Below are 16839 nucleotides of genomic sequence, written 5' to 3'. Positions count from 1 at the left end.
CAACCCAATTTCAATTATTTTTTATCATGCCAAACTCATAATAAGGGTATTCAATTCAAGATAAGCTACTAGAATTCAAATTTAATACGATTAAAGTAAAACTAATCGAGCTATGTAATAGTTTAAAACTAATCGAGCTATCTGCTATGTAATAGTTTAATCTTTCGTATAGCTCACTTGATGTGCAGTTTTGCAACTATGCTCACATATATATATATATATATATATATATATATATATATATATATATATATATATATATATATATATATATATATATATATATATATACTAACACAATCTTGATGTTCTTTTTCTCTCTCTCTAGTTTTTAGAGAGAGATAGTTCCCTCTAGGGTTTTCCCTTGGGAGGGTTTTTCCTAGCATCTTTTGCTAGGGTTTTTTCTTTGTTTTTTCTTCAATTCTTTCCTACTTTTCTTCAACTCCTTCATTCTTGATTTTTATTTGTGAATTTTGTAGGGGCTTCCGCTGGTTTTTACCGGTGAAAATCCCCAAAATCTCTTTAATTGCTTTCAATAAAAAGATACCATCCTTAAGATGGTGTTCATGGTAGGGATTTTGATTACTTGTTTATTGAAGAATGAAGATCGAAGATTTTGCAATTTCTACCGGAGTTTAAAAGACCACGGAAGGATATTCATCCAAAAAATTATGCATTTGCAGATTTTATGCCGAATTAGAGCGAACTCACAGATCGTATTGCTTCGGATGAAGTTTTTTGTTAAGGCTATTATCAATCAATTCTGCGATGTTAATTTTAGGGTTTTATATACTATTAAATTATATCATTTATATATTATAAGACCACAAAACTAATGTAATAAATTTATTAGCAATTCAATTCTTATGTTTATTTCTTAATAATTCTAATATAGAATTATAATTTTACAAATGGAGTTGTTTGGATTTGTAAATACCTAGAATTGCTAATCTTAAAATACAAAAATTTATTTTAATTTTACAAAGATACAAGTGAAAATTAGGAGGGAAACTTACCTCCTTAATTTGATAAAGCATATAATTTGATAAAAAAAATTTGTGGGAAAATTACCTCCAACAAAATTTGTGGGAAAATTACCTCCAAAAATTTATCAACTAGTGAAAAATTCCCTCCAACAATAAGTAAATAAAGATCGTAAAAAAAAATATAATAAAATCCTACTCCCTCCTGTTCTTCGGTTCTCTACTGCATTCTCCATTCTCCATTCTCCATTCTCTATTGTTTACCGATTTCAAGCGTTTTCTCCATCAGCTTTCCACGGTCTCCATTCGGGTGGCTTCCTCTCTTGATTTCCTCCATTGAAACAACTTTTAAGGTAAGATATTGCTTCTTTATCTATTCATCCTACATCAATTTTCACAATATAGGGTTAATCTCGCTAATTTGATGATAATAATCTGAAATTTAGGGTTCCTATCTTGTTAATTTGATGCTAAAAATTTCACAATCTAGGGTTTGTCTCTTAAAATTATTCATCCTTATATATTCTCCTAAGTTTCAACTGAGTTAATTTCAAATTTTGCCCATACTTTAAATATAATTTTTCAGTACAAAACCACGAATGAAATTGAGTCAATTCAATCAAATAGCACAAATGAGATTGTTTGTAATTGGATATTTTGAAATTGATTTTATTGATATTCAATCAATACACGAATTAAGAGCAAATTTACCAATAGGCTCTTTCTTTTCCAATTTGTTTTTCAATCTATTCAAAGCAGTAAAACAAATTAATCTTCTTCCTCTCTCCTATTTTTTTCATTGTATGATAAATCTTGAAAATGATCATATTGAATTAATGGTTTCAACGATCAGATTGTTTTGGATGGTTGGTTCTAATTTTTGGCATTTTCTTGTAGTAGATTATCTGAGTGTTTGTTTCTCTCATTTTATTTTTTACCAATTTTGTTATGTTTGGTGTTTGTTACACCATAATCATGGATTATATTGGTAGAGGTAGAAGCAGATTATTTAGTCCTAAAATTGATGCTATAAACCAGTCCATATATAGAGCCATTAGTAGTTGTGGATTCAGTATTGCGAATGTCTTGCTGATATTGACAAGACTCACTATCATGACACCAATGTTATGAATATTTAGAAAATTGCCTATGGTTTCTTGTTTTATTGTTAAAACTGGATTTAAATACAAATAAATACCATCTTACATAGCTTTTGTGTTGTCCAGAGTAGAGACTCGCAGCAGATGCAAGGACAGAGGAATGCAATGGTAGTAGTTGGTCTTGGTGCTTTTAGTTTTTCCGAACTCCAGATGATGCCTCGGCGTTGCGTTTGAGGCTGTTAAAGCCACAACCACAGTAGCTACAACTGCTACCAACACTGCAGCATGTAGCTGTTCATTGTGAGTTCTTATCTCTTGTTACTTTTTCTACCTTTGATCCTTAATTCGTGTCCACATTTTTCTCCATTTAGTCATCCTTTTGCATAGTTTAATAACTATGACATGTATTAAATTAGCTGCTGTTAGTATTACTCAGACTAGTATGATTTGGTTGGATACCGGACCTTTATGCTTTGTTGCTTGTCTCAAAAAATCATAATGCAATCATAATTTGAGCTATTCTTTTCTATGTTAATTTTGATTTCTAAAATAGTTTACAATAAAGGTAGTTCAACTCTTATGAAGGAGTCATATAAGGATAAATTATTGTGGGAAGTAAGAAACTAAGAACGTTAGTCTTCTTTTCAAAGGTATGCTTAAAATTGGAATTCTAGAGAGGGGCTTTCTGTGACAACCACAACTCATATATGCTAAGGTTAGGTTGAAAGTTTTATTGTATGCTGCCAAAATCATTTTTTAATCTGATTTATTTTCACTTACCATTCTAAATTTGTATATATTTTCTTTAATTAAAAGTGGGAATGGGTTGATAAAAAGGGATGAGGTTAAGACTAAAGACGATATGATGGCATTGCTTTATATATGAGTTTTTGTATCCTACTGCTGGTGTTTCTGAACTACCATTGGGTTCTTTTTATTCACATGTGTTATCCTTCGATTCCTTTCCTAAAATCTTAGTTCTTTTGTAGATCATATATGAATCTGGCCCCTATTTTTCACTTTATAGAATTTTGGCAGTTGAATCATGGGGCAGCCTCAAATGGCTGGAGGTGATAGGGCTGGTGCACCTACACCATAGAGATAAATGACCAACAATGCCCTAGCTTACCTGAAGGCAGTGAAGAAATTATTCCCGGAGAAGGAGAAATATGATTAATTCATCAGGACATTATGAGGCAATAAGCTGGAACATTGGTATTTTAATTCAGCCTAAGATGTAGTTTTATATGTTTCAGAATTCTGTAGCCTATCAATTTTAAACATCAGTTCTGATTGTCAGCTCTGAAATCAGATCTAAATTATAGTTCTGAAATTCATTTCAAGATATCAGTTTTGTTTTTTAGTTATGAAATCAGTACTAAATTTCAGTTCTGAAATCAGTTTTGAAATTCAGCTCTGAAATAAGTCCTGATAATTATTTCTAATTCAGATCTGAGACGGTGTTCTGAAATCAGTTGAGAGATTGTGATTTGAAATTAGTTCTGATATTCAATTCTAAATTTCATGGTTGGTTCATTTCAGGAGTGCTATATTGTTGGGTCTTTTACGAAAACAAGTTGGTTTCTGCTACAATGGCTACTTAGATGAGCAAGAACCGAAAGTTCGGTGCTGATGGTGTCATTTACGCCGAACTAAATAAAGTTTTCAGGAGAGAACTCACTGAAGATAGCTACTCTGGTGGAAAAGTTAGGGTTACTCCTATGTGCACGTAGATCATCATTAGGGCTACTTATATCCATAATCTTCTTCGTAATTTACCCCTTTTGTGTTTTGGATTCGATTTTTTCAATTCTTTGTTTCTGATTTTGTTATTTTGATTGATTGTATTAGGTGAGCAGGGAAGAAGGATTAAGGAATCCCTTTTTTTTTAAAGATGGATGAGTGTGATGTAGCAAACTTTATAGCCTTTTGCTGGGCTATTTGTGGTGCTAGGAACTCTCAGATCATGGAGGGGGAGTGTAGGGACTATGGGGAAGTGCTGAGCTATGCTATAAAGACCGGAAATTCCAAGCCTGGTTTCTGCTGTGCTGTTGCTGTTGGTTAAGGGAAGGCTGCTGCCGATTGGACAACATATGCAGGACTCTTAAAGGTTAATGTTGATGCTGCCTTTGTAGGTGACTTTGGGTGTGGTTTGGGGTAGTGATCAGGGATGGTTTTGGTGTTGTTATGGCTTCAGGGGTCCAGTAGGGCAGTGGGATGTGAGGGTGGATGAAGCAAAAGTCGTGTGAAGCAAAAGGCTATGTTTTTTTCTTAAAACCGTAGCAATTAGGTCAAAAATGGTATGATTTTGAATTGTAGCAAATACATGTTCCTATGTGTTACTCCTAGTTTTGCGGTTCAAAATCAGAGCAAAAGACTTGAATAAAACCGTAGCAAGTGTACTAGTGTATTTTGCATTGGTACTGCTCTACTTGTTCAGAATTATTGTAACGTATGACTTTTAATGTCAAATATATTCATCAATTTGACAAGACTAAGCTAATGTTCTAAAAAAATGCAAATTAAAAAAAAAAAAAAAAACAAAAATTAATAATAATAAAATGCAAAAGAAAATATTTTTTTTGTGCCATTTTACACTACATTGTTTTTTTTTTTTTTTAAATAATCAATAATTATAAGATACCACATTTTTTAAACAAATTTATTTGAATATTATTTGGGTAAATGTCATATGGTTATAAATTTATAATAGTGCATAACCAGCAATTTTATTTAAAAGAATTTTTAATTTTTTTTTTACATATTAATTTGTATTTCATGTTTGAAACTAATTGTAAATTTAACCATAATAAAAGAAATTTTGTTGTAAGATTCCTATCATTAGACTAAGTTTATTTTCTTTAAAGAAATATGGTCGGTTTATATTAACCTATGTTTGCCACATAAATAAATTTTGATGTGGCACAAGTGTTATAATGATTGTCACATTGAATAAAATACCTGTGACACAAGTGTTTGTTTGCCACGAGAATAATACTGTCGTGGCATTACTGTCTATTTGCCACGGGAATATAAATACGTGTGGCATAAGTGTTTATTTGCCACTGGAAAAAAATATAGTTGTGGCACTAGTTTCAGTTAGCAACGAACATCATTTTTCCCGTGGCATAATATTTGTTGTCATATCAAGTTTATTATTGAATTTAATTTTTCCCGTGGCAAGATCAAATTATGCCACGAATTTATAATTCCCGTGGCATAATTCGTGGTATAAGTGGTGAATTGTTGTAGTGAAGAAAAATAAAGAGATAAAAGAAAATAAGAAACATATCACCAGCGTCCAAGCAATGCTAATAAAAATAAGCGGTAAAATCAACCACCTTCATTGAGCTTCAAAGACAATAGCATCATCATCAAAGCCATGTGAGAAGAAAAGTAGATAAAGGGACTATAGACAAAGAAAACTGTTAGTAACTTCAAAAAAAAAAAAAAAAAAAAAAAAATTAAGCTAAACTAAACTAACAAGAAATAAGAAAGAGTAAACTATCAAGAAGTAAACCACAAAGCAATTAAACTAAAGGAACTACACACTAATCTAACAACTAACACTAAATTACAAAATTTGGATTCACTAGTACATAACTAACCTTAAGTACACCCAAAATGTGTTACCCAAAGTGTTAAAAGTGTTATTATAGACAATAGGTAACACTTTAGTGAGTGATACATCCGCCAATGTTACCTAAGGCCTTATTTAACACTTTGGGTAACGTATGGTAACACTTTTTAAAGTGTTACTATAAACCCTCTTATGTAACACTTTTTAATATTATAAGTATCATTTTTAAAGTGTTACTTTTTATTTCTTATGTAACACTTATGTATCTTTAGTAACATTTTCAATCACGTAGTAGCACTTTATTTGACATTGTGTATCACTTTTATGAACTAATGTAACACCTTGTTGATTATTAGGTAACACTTTTCAATCATCTTTTGATGTATAGTATCACTATATTCGACATTATGTATCACTTTTTGCAAAGTAATATAACACCTTGTTAATTTATTGGTAACATTATTTAGAAAGTGTAATGGGCACTAGTTTAAAACCGGCTTCGAGCTTCGGTTTTGAACCAGTGCCTTTTTGGGAGTTGCCTATGACAGAGGTTATGGGCACCGGTTCAAGGGCCAAACTGCTCCCCTCAACGTCAATAAAGGGCACAAGTTTGTCCTTGAACTGGTGCCCTTTATGCCGAAAGAAAAAAAAAAGTAATATTGATAGACAAACCATTATTTATACATATAAAACTCGGATAATTTATTAATAAATACGTGTAATATTAAAATTTCGAACAAAAAAAAATCACAATGTGCGAAACAATAGCAGCTCGGAAACAGAACATCAACAGCTTGGAAATAGAACAAGAGTAGCTTGGAAGCTGAACATCAACAACACATCAGCAGAACAGCAGCAACAGGCAACACCAGTAGCAGTAGCATCAAGCAAGCATCAAAACCAAAGGACATATACTTGCTATGAAGAAGTGGGCAAGAATTTACTTCTGTCTGCATTAATTCAGCTATAAGTAACATCTTAATATTACAGCTTAGAAGTTGAAAGAATAGAAAATATTACAGCTTATAACAACCCTAGCCTCTGATCATTCTAAAATTTGGATCTGAATAATGCGAAGAAAAAAAATCTCTTCTTAAAAATACATTTGTGCCTTTAATAGAAACAGATTGAGATGATACTTTCTATACATGTTCACTAGATGTAGACTTCATAAGTGGTTCTTAAGGTATATGTTTTGATGTTTTCATATGCAAGCTACTTATGACCTATAAAGCAAGTAAAAAGAATTGCCAATGATAACTAACATGTGTGCTATGCTAATACGTGTCATCAAATTAAATGTTGAATAGCATACTTAGACATACAACTAGGTCATTGTCATGGGCAAGCATAACTTCATTTATACATACAAACCAGAAATAAGGGAGAGTATTAAACCAAGTACTAGTCTGAAGTTCATTACCAGAAATAAGGTCATTGTTTACAATTTACCAGGCTTTTAGTCAATAATCGCAAAGAGAAGAATGCCGTGTACTTTGAAACTGCTACGGACTATATATTGAGTTGTCAATCCCTTGAGCATGATAGATGATGTAGTACCAGCAACTATTTGAATTGTTCTGGACTTGTTCGAACATTGTTTAATATTTAGAGTTCAGACTATACAGTCCTACATAGTAAGACCAAGAGAATTGATTTGAATATTTTATGGAATTACTAAAACCAAATCCAAACATATAAAAAAGAAAATTTTCACCTTTGCAGTTATACAATATGGTTGACAAGTAAATTCCACAAGCATCACTCAAACGGTTTGCTGATAGTTTAGACCTTCTAATCAACTAAAAAGCACGGGGCACTCACATCATAAAATCTGAGAATTCAAAAGAGAACGAAATATAAAAAAATCAAATGTAAACTAAAAAGAAAAGACACTAGTACATAATTAACCTTAAGTAACACGCAATTGAAGGTTAATGTGAGTTTGTAGGATGCTTTGAAACTCGTATAAATTTCTTCATTAAAATTTTTAATGTCCACGATCAGTTTTTTTCAATCTAATTCTGAAACAACACAATTTAGATTACCAAGTACTCCCATGGACATTATTGATTCATTTAAAAGTGCTAAAATTTTAATGTCTTCTATTCTAAAGTTATTTTATTTACCAGTCACTTACTTGCTGTTCCAATTCATTGTTGTAAGATTCAGGCTCTCTATGGTTCTTATAAATCAAGTCCTTCACAAAATGTAATTCTTTTTGGGATCTACTCTATCTTGCTTATTAGATTTTGAAATGGCTTGGAAAGGCTAAAATAGGCCATTCAATTCCAAGGAAATTGTTCAAAGTTCTGAACTGGAGGAAGATTCAGGAGTGATAAAGATCCTTATATACAATGTGTGGTTCAGAAAATACTTAGAGGTGCATAAGAGGATGCAAGCTAACGCTAAGCTTATTCAGCTACACTCTCCTGATGTTATCTATTTTCAAGTTTCTTTTTTGTGGTTTTAGAATTTCATGAGAATATGAGATAACTGTTATTTATTTCTATGATATCTAGCATATGTAACTTGTTTGTCTTTGGCTTTTTAGTAAGTCACTCCCAACATCTATGACATTTTTTGAAATTCTACGTGGTGGAAGAAACATCAGTGTCCAGTCACCTATAAACGAACATCCTATGAGATATACTAATGCATTCAGATGATTAATTTAAATTTCCCTTAAAGACCTTTCACCAGAAAACATTTTCACTTGACTTAGCTTGTTCTAATTATATTCTAAAAAAGAAATTACATTTAGATTAGAGAATTCTACACAATTTGTATCAAGACAGTCTAACATTACAGTTGTCATGGTCAACTTCACTACTTGTATCCAACCAAAAACAACTTCAGTAAAAAAAAAATCCAAAATTGAATTTGAACCTAACAAAATGTCCAACCAAATTTATCTAATAATTATAATTAAAACTTTGAATAATTGTCTCCCCAAAATCTCACTAATACAAATCAAGATCACCCACATTAGGGGGAGGGGGTGATGAATGACTTTCAAAGTTTATTGATCAGAACAAACAAAAAAATCATACTTCGTATAATAAGAAGAATAAATCAACATAATATGATTAAAATTCAGGTTTCATTAAAATAAATCTTTATATATCAGAGATAAAGGTACTAACATAAATCAGAGGAGTTGGAGGTGAGCTATTGACGAACTCTTTGTTTGATATAAAAAGAACTAATAACGAGACTAAAAAGATAATACATTTCCACCTCAAATGCGAACGTCTCTGCCCCACCCATGGTTATGTCCGCCATGGATGAACCTGTACGGGATATACCGGTAGCATCAATCATAAGCCGGTAAAAGAGTGTTGTGCACTTTAAGCCCTCGTTAATCATTGAATAAATCATGTCCTTACCGGCATCAGTCTCTGCCACGTGGAGAGCTGCTTCTCGGTACGTGGCATGTCCCTTTGGCACGTGGAGTGTTGCTTGGTGCCGCGTAGGCACCTGCTATTTACAAGGTCGGCGTGCCACCTATCTGTATAGGTGGCACCTGCTTGGTTTTGTTTCTATAAATACCCAAACAAATCCCCATTTCAAAGGTAGAATCTCTCTCTCTCTAAAACACTTTCTCTCTCTTCTTTCACTTTCTTCTCACAAAGGCACTGACTTTAGCATCGGAGTGATTATTCCCGGATAACCCTCGGGCAACAGGACCTCTCAAAGTCATGGAAGGAAGTAAGGAAACTACAGTATCAGTACCAGAAGTTGAAAACCGGCAATATGATAACAGTATCTTTAATGCTAACGCGAATAAGACTGTAAACAGCCTACCATAAATCATGGTCGAGGATGAAACTCATCTCCTTCACGGCAACACAACAAACATGCCCGTAACGCCTGACCGCAATAGAGCAGTAACCCCAGATCCTTTGGAAGGGTTTACCCTGGAGGAGCTAGAGATAACGGCTAAGGTCATGCGGGCTATGTCTAAGAAAAGAAAGGAAACCGAGTTAACGGCAGCGGAGGTATTGGGTGATGTACCGACAAAGCCGCTAATAGTGAACCTGGAGAGTCAGTTCAATCAGGCGGGACAGCAACAACCGTCAAGGAGCCGGGGCCGAGAGACCATACCGGCTGAGCGCCAAATCACACGAGGCGTCCAAGTGGGGGATTCAGGTTCTTATCGGCATGAGGTTTCCAGTGGATTGGAAAGGCGGACAGCCAGGGCGATCATCAGACCTAGGATATCTCCGTTCACACAAGAGGTACTTGACCAACAAATGGAGAAAATAAAGATGTCGTCCTATACTTATGACGGTAAGGGGGACCCTAAGCGGTACGTAGCTGCTTTTGAGAGTCACATGTTGCTATATACCGACACCGATGCTGTGTGGTGTAAAGTTTTCCCTACGACCCTTACCGGGGCAGCTTCGGATTGGTTCTCCAATTTAGAGCCGGGGTCAATTGACTGCTTTGAGACCCTAGTGGAGTTGTTCACGGGTCAATACATAAGTAATAGTGCAAGACAAAGGACATCTGGCGAGCTCATGGCTATTCAGCAACGAAAAGAGGAATCGCTAAGAGATTTCATTAGGCGCTTCAATAACGAGGCTAATACCATACCAAAGTTACAACAAGAAATTGCCGTGATGGCATTGATGAATGGGCTGGGTGACAATGATTTCAAAAAATACATGTCGCGAAAGTCTTTCCCGAACTTAGGAGTAACATTTGCCAAGGCTCACAAATACATAAAAAGTGAGGAACTGCTGAAAACAAGCCGTCAGATATCGTCAGCAGAGCCCTACAGGAGGCAGAATGATAACAGCCCAAATGCCCAGACGGGTGGGGTAAGCAGGTTACATCCACAAGGCCAGCAGAGATCTGGAAGGCCGGCAAGGGGATTAGGCCGTTATAGCAGCTATACGCAGTTAAACACCCCGAGAGCGGCAATTTGTTTAATAAAGCAGAATAAAGAAGATTGGAGTCGGTCGGCGCCGATGATAACGAAAGGCCGGGACGTGAAGAAATACTGCATGTTTCATAGAGACGTCAGTCATTACACCGAAGAATGTGTTCAATTAAAAGAGAACATTGACGATCTCATAAGGAAAGGGCGGTTGTCTCAGTATCGTACTCAAGCAGGTCCCAACCGGCAGCAAAGTGCACAGCCTAGGCAAACCGAGTGCTGAAAGCAGGGAGATTCATCAATGCAAGATGACACCTATAGACAGAATCATGCGAAAACATCCAGACAGGGAGGTATTCCGACAGGGCGCAAAATAACAATTGATGTTATTACCGGAGGACCAGTATACGGGGGCTCCGTAAGCGGAGCGAAGAAAAGTTTGTCCGAATACCGGCACCTAGTGAACGCATTGAGCGTAGAGGAACGACCTCGACCTTCTCCCATGCTTTCGATATCTTTTTCGGAGGAAGATGCTAAGGGAATAGTCTTCCCTCATGATGATCCATTGGTACTGATATTGACTATAAATGGAGCAGATATCAAGCGGGCACTCGTTGATGGCGGGAGTTCCGCCAATATTCTATTTGCTAGAGCTTTTGATGCCATGAGAATTGGCCGAAAATACTTAACGCCAGTGTCTTATCCTGTGATAGGTTTCAACGGATCAACGGTAAGACCTGAGGGTAGTATAGTTCTTCAGGTTTGAATGGGAGAAGGTCCGGTAGTAAGAGATGTTATGGCGGAGTTTTTGGTGATTGATGTGCCATCCGCCTAAAACGCTATTGTCGGTAGGCCTTTAATTCATGACATGCAAGTTGTGGTCTCGATGTACCACTTAACGATGGTATATATATCCAAAACGGGAACGACAGAGCGTGTACGGGGGAGTCAAACTATGGCAAGAGAGTGTTATGTTTTCAGCACTAAAGCAGTCAAGCCGACAGCCAACTTGCGAACAGACACCATCCAAGCGAGAACGAGTTCCCTCCACACATGATTTGGCTATGGAAAATTTCAATACTCGGCCGGTAACTGCGCCACGTCCTTCCCCAGGAGGCAAAACTGTAGAGATCGAATTGCAGCCCGGGGTCCCCGGGAGGGTAGTGCGTGTTTGATCCGATATGGATGTCGACACGCGCTGCCATTTGGTGGAATTGTTACGAGAAAGTGCTGACGTGTTTGCTTTCTCGGCAGACGAGATGCCCGGGATACATCCCAATGTCATAGTGCATAAGTTAAATGTCGACAGGAGAGCAAGACCTGTTCGACAAAAGAAAAGGAACTTCTCAACAGAGAAAATAGAGGCTATTTAGTCGGAGGTAAATAAATTGCTAGCGGCAGGGTTTATCGAACCCTGCACATATCCCGAATGGTTAGCAAATGTGGTTATGGTTAAGAAGCCGTCAGGGAAGTGGAGAATATGCGTGGATTTTACGGACTTGAACAGAGCCTGCACGAAAGATTGCTATCCCTTGCCGAGGATAGACAGATTGGTAGATTCAACTTCCGGTCACGTGCTATTGAGTTTCATGGACGCTTTCTCTGGATATCATCTGGTCAGCTTATATGAGCCAGATCGAACCAAGGCGACATTCATTACCGATTCTGGGGTTTTCTATTACAGGGCTATGCCGTTTGGGTTAAGAAATGCAGGGGCTACGTATCAGAAGCTGGTCGACAAGGTATTCGCGAACCAGAAAGGAAGGAACAAAGAAGTCTATGTGGATGATTCAATTGTGAAAAGCCGCTTGGCCACAAATCACGTTGCCCATTTGAGAGAGACTTTTGAAACTCTTCGGCGCTACCGGATGAAGTTGAATCCGGAAAAGTGTGTGTTCGGCATTCGGTCAGGAAAGTTTCTCGGATTCATGGTGAGCGAAAGGGGGATAGACACTAAACCTGATAAGATCGAAGCAATTCTTAGTTTACCAGAACCAAAGTGCATAAAAGATGTACAAAAGCTCACTGGTCGAATGGCTGCATTGACGAGATTCATCAGTAAGTCAGCTGACAAAGCCTTACCGTTCTTCGTGATCTTGCGCCAGAATAAACTGTTTGTATGGGGGAAGGAGCAATCCAAGGCGTTCCAGGCCGTGAAAAATCACTTGAGATCCTTACCCACTGTTGCAAGACCGGAACAGGGAGAAACATTACAACTTTACATCTCCGCATCAACAAAGACGGTAGCAGCGGTGCTCCTAGTAGAATGACAAAAAACCCAACTGCCGATTTACTTTGTGAGCCACGTTTTAAATGCTGCCGAGAGACGGTACCCGTTAGTAGAGAAAATGGCATACGTGGTAGTTGTGGCCGCACGAAAGTTACGACCTTACTTTGATGCACATGCAATTGATATTCTAACGAATCAGCCGTTAGAGAAGTCTTTGCAGAAGATGGAAACTTCCGGCCGCCTGCTTAAATGGGCGATTGAATTGTCTGAATACGTTATTATGTATAAACCAAGGGTATCAATCAAAGCCCAAGACTTGTCTGAATTCATTTTAGAAACGTCTTATTATGAAGAGGAGGATGGTACCGGCGCATGGAAGGTATCAGTTGAGGGCTCGTCTGCTTCAACCGGCTCAGGGGCTGGAGTAATTATGATCTCTCCCCAGGGAGATGTGTTCGAATATGTTGTCAAGTTCAAGTTCAAAGCCTCGAATAATGAGGCAGAATATGAAGCAGCATTGGCAGGGATACAACTATGCATATCTGCGGAAGCAAAGCGTATTGAGATGACAACTGACTCGCAACTGGTAGCAAATCAGTTCAATGGCACTTACGAAACTCGAGAGCCGAGCATGACGACATATATGGCAAAACTCAAGAGTGTTACATCTGGTCTGGAATACTTCGAAATAAAATTGGTTCCTCGAGCAATAAACACACAGGCAGACGCACTGGCTAAACTTGCAAGTTCAAGCTTCAACGACTTAGAGAGGACGGTTATGGTAGAAGTTTTGAAAGAAAGGAGTATTGATGAACAACCTCCTAAGAATGTATGTTGTACAAGTGAAGGTCGAGAATGGTATGACAAAATCTTAGCTTACAAGGTACATAACGTCCTTCCTGCCGATAAGATGGAAGCAAGAAAGATTAAGAAAGACAGTGTCTGGTTTATTATGTTTCGGGGCACATTGTATAAACAAGGGTTTTTGCTACCGTTGCGAAGGTGTATAAAAGCATATGAATAGGCAAGGTTGATAGAAGAAATACACGAGGGTGATTGCGGTAATCATGCGAGGGGTTGGTCAATGTCCTTGGAGGCAATGAAACGGGGATACTATTGGCCGACAATGAATGCAGACACCATGGAGTACGTTAAAAAATGTGATAAATGCCAGAAGTATGGGCCAGTGATTAATCAACCTCCGAATGATTTAACACCCATTCTTAACCCAATTTCGTTCGCTTAATGGGGAATGGACATTATCGGGCCGTTCACGTCAGCAACGGGTGGCCGAAAGTTTTGATTGTAGGGATAGAATACTTCACCAAGTGGATAGAAGCGGAACCGGTTGCAAAGATCACGGTGAGCGAGGTGAAGAAGTTCATCTGGAAGAGCATCTTCACCCGATTCGGATTGCCGACTTCAATGGTGTTTGATCACGGATCTCAATTTGATTGTGGTCCGCTAAAAAATTTTCTCAGCATCTATAAGGTAAAATTTGCGTATGCGGCGGTGTGTCACCCGCAATCAAATGGGCAAGCCAAGGCCGCTAACAAACAAATACTGGGGGCAGTCAAGAAAAAGGTGGAGGACGCCAAAGGCTTATGGGCGGATCTGATACCTGAGATTTTATGGGCAAATCGTACGACAACGAGAGAAACTACGGGGGAATCACCTTTAAACCTTGCTTTCGGCTCGGAAGCAGTGGTTCCGGCGGAAGTGGGTTTACCTACTTTCCGCGTACAACACTTCTGTGAAAATCAAAATGATTTGCTGCTTCGACAACAATTGGATTTTCTACCGGAAGTAAGGCTGACGACCGCCATAAAATCTGCTGCATACAAAAACCGGATGAGCCATGCTTATAATCGGCGCGTCAATTATCGGCCCATGGAAGATGGAGATTTAGTTTTGCGTAGAACGGCCGCAACCGGCAAAGGGAACGCAGAGGGTAAATTTATTGCAAATTGGGAGAGGCCTTATCAAATATATGAAACACTTCGGCAAGGGTCTTATCGGCTAATGACCCTAGAAGGAATACCCTTGAAGAATGTTTGGAACGCTAGTGTGTTAAAGAAGTATTTCATGTAAAGTTTAATGTGTTCTATTTTGTGTAGTATAAATTTAGATGACATGTTGTCATACGTACGTTTATGGTATTTACTAGCATTGTAAATTGTTTTAGTACCCATGAAATACAATCACTCTACCTACTTTTGATACGATCCGATCACAGCCTAGCTAGCTGACTCGGTCGTTCAAGTGAGGAAAAAAGAATGAAATGGAATAATAATGGACCTCAAGGGGAATTGAAAGTGCGGTCTGATCCACTGCCTTTGCTCGGCCTGATAAAGGTTGGATATGTAAACTCGGTATGCTTCACAGGCACTACAGAGTTTTCCCAAATTTTATTTACGAATAAATTTTGCCGAAAAACTCGGGGAGTATAAGTAAGGGGTAACTCAAATATACCGAAAACAGAGATGATTACACGCATTAAAGATTTTCTCCAAATTTTATTTACAAATAAATCTTGCCGAAAATCGTAACTTAAAAATACCGAGAGTAGAGTTTAAAAGGAATTTGTGTTAAAAGCCGAGAAGTCGTATTAGAAACCGAGAAAATGATTATAAAAATGATTCAAGATATACAAGCATCAAGTATTAGATAAAAAATAAATAACGACCATAGTATAAACAGGAAACGCACGATAGCAAGAATTATGGTAAAGAAACAAATAAACCAATCACTCAGGGGTAATTGTTTTAAGTACAGACGGACAAAGATATTGTACCTAACATTAAAAGAAAAAATATTGTACGATACAGACAGAGGTAATTTTTTTTTAATACAGAGAACGGTTACATAAAAGATAGCCCACATAAACCCAATGATGATTGCCCTCCTGGTCAATTCTTGTTGGCCTCCCCTGCTGTTTCAGTTGCCTTACCGAGCTCTTTGACAACTTCATTGTTGGAGGGACCGACAGACCCATCTTTACCACCATGAGTGGTAACAGGGCTACTAATAAGGGCATCATCAAACTCCACTTCTGGCAGTTCACGTGGGTCTAAGTTTGTTATCACAGAATGCGGAGGAAGCTCGTCAAAATATTCACTCTCATAGCTGGTAGGAGAGTGGTTCATTTCTTCATTAAAGGCCTTTTCGACGGCCTGCCATTTTGCCGAGTCCCACCCCTCAGCTTTGCACACACAGCGATGCACGGAGACTCAACCGGCAGTATACCGGTCAACCAGCAGGTTAGCATAAAGATCAGTCTGTAGGAACCGATTAACGGCTCGGCGTCTGATCCTTGGTTTTTCACGCTCCATCTCTTCCACTCCGTCGGTCGCGCCGCCTTAGCCTATTTTTCATCCTTTAGACTTTGCTCAAGGCTTGCTACCTTCTTCTGCAACTGCTCTTGGTTCTAAAGCTTTTTGTTTAAGTCCGACACCTGCTTCTGCAAAAGTTTCATGTCGGTCTTCACCTTTTCACGCTCCTTGATAACGGCTTTGCAAGCATCGTTAGCCTTCTTCAGCTTCATCTCGGCTTGATCCGCAGCACGCTGGTAGTGCTGGTACATATGTACCACCTCCACGGCAGAGTTGACGGTCTGGAGATAATGATTAAATTGGCCGTTAGTCACATAAATAGTACATATGTAAATAAACATAACAAAATAACAAGATTTCTTTGTTGTCTTACCCGGAGCATGTTGTTCATTAGCTGGCCGCAAGGGGCGGCAACGCGTTTGATAGGCCTGTCGGCTGGCGTCGCCAGATCCTTTAGCACCCTCCAACCCATGCTCCCGCCGGTGCTAGGATCGTTGGAGAGAACATACTCGCCACGATTAACATTGATCTGGGGATGCCATGGATCACCGGCAGCACCAAAGGGTACAACCAACTCGTCAGCAACTTCCGCGGAATCTCGATGAAGTCACCGACAAGAGCCGGGACGAAAGAATTTTTGCTGGGGCCGCCAGTGCGCGCCGAGATGACCGTTGTCTCCTTGATCGGAGGCTTTTCGATGTTGGCCATCTGGTCGGTTCTGGCCTCGCT

At 38.1% G+C, this 16839-nt stretch overlaps 2 protein-coding genes and 1 long non-coding RNA gene across 3 annotated transcripts; all 3 read left to right on the top strand.

Annotated features, from left to right (window-relative positions):
• Positions 1-1180: 1180 nt before the first annotated feature.
• Positions 1181-4512, top strand: LOC145640999 (uncharacterized). The gene is made up of 3 exons (XR_014115086.1): positions 1181-1336; positions 3626-3789; positions 3935-4512. It is a non-coding gene; the product is annotated as an uncharacterized LOC145640999 (long non-coding RNA).
• A 6337-nt stretch (positions 4513-10849) lies between these two features.
• On the top strand, positions 10850-11314 carry LOC145640108 (uncharacterized). The gene has a single exon (XM_081691418.1). The coding sequence runs from the start codon at positions 10850-10852 to the stop codon at positions 11312-11314; it is 465 nt and encodes a 154-aa protein (XP_081547544.1).
• A 1582-nt stretch (positions 11315-12896) lies between these two features.
• Positions 12897-14869, top strand: LOC145640106 (uncharacterized). The gene is made up of 3 exons (XM_081691417.1): positions 12897-13140; positions 13282-13723; positions 14260-14869. Exons 1-3 carry the CDS (start codon positions 12897-12899, stop codon positions 14867-14869), a joined length of 1296 nt encoding a protein of 431 aa, XP_081547543.1.
• Positions 14870-16839: the final 1970 nt, after the last annotated feature.

This window comes from Chenopodium album, chromosome 7 (genome assembly GCF_948465745.1).
Source record: "Chenopodium album chromosome 7, dcCheAlbu1.1, whole genome shotgun sequence".
Lineage (NCBI taxonomy): Eukaryota > Viridiplantae > Streptophyta > Magnoliopsida > Caryophyllales > Amaranthaceae > Chenopodium > Chenopodium album.
The sequence above is the reverse complement of the archived record's forward strand: the minus strand, read 5'-3'. Positions and strand labels throughout refer to the sequence as shown.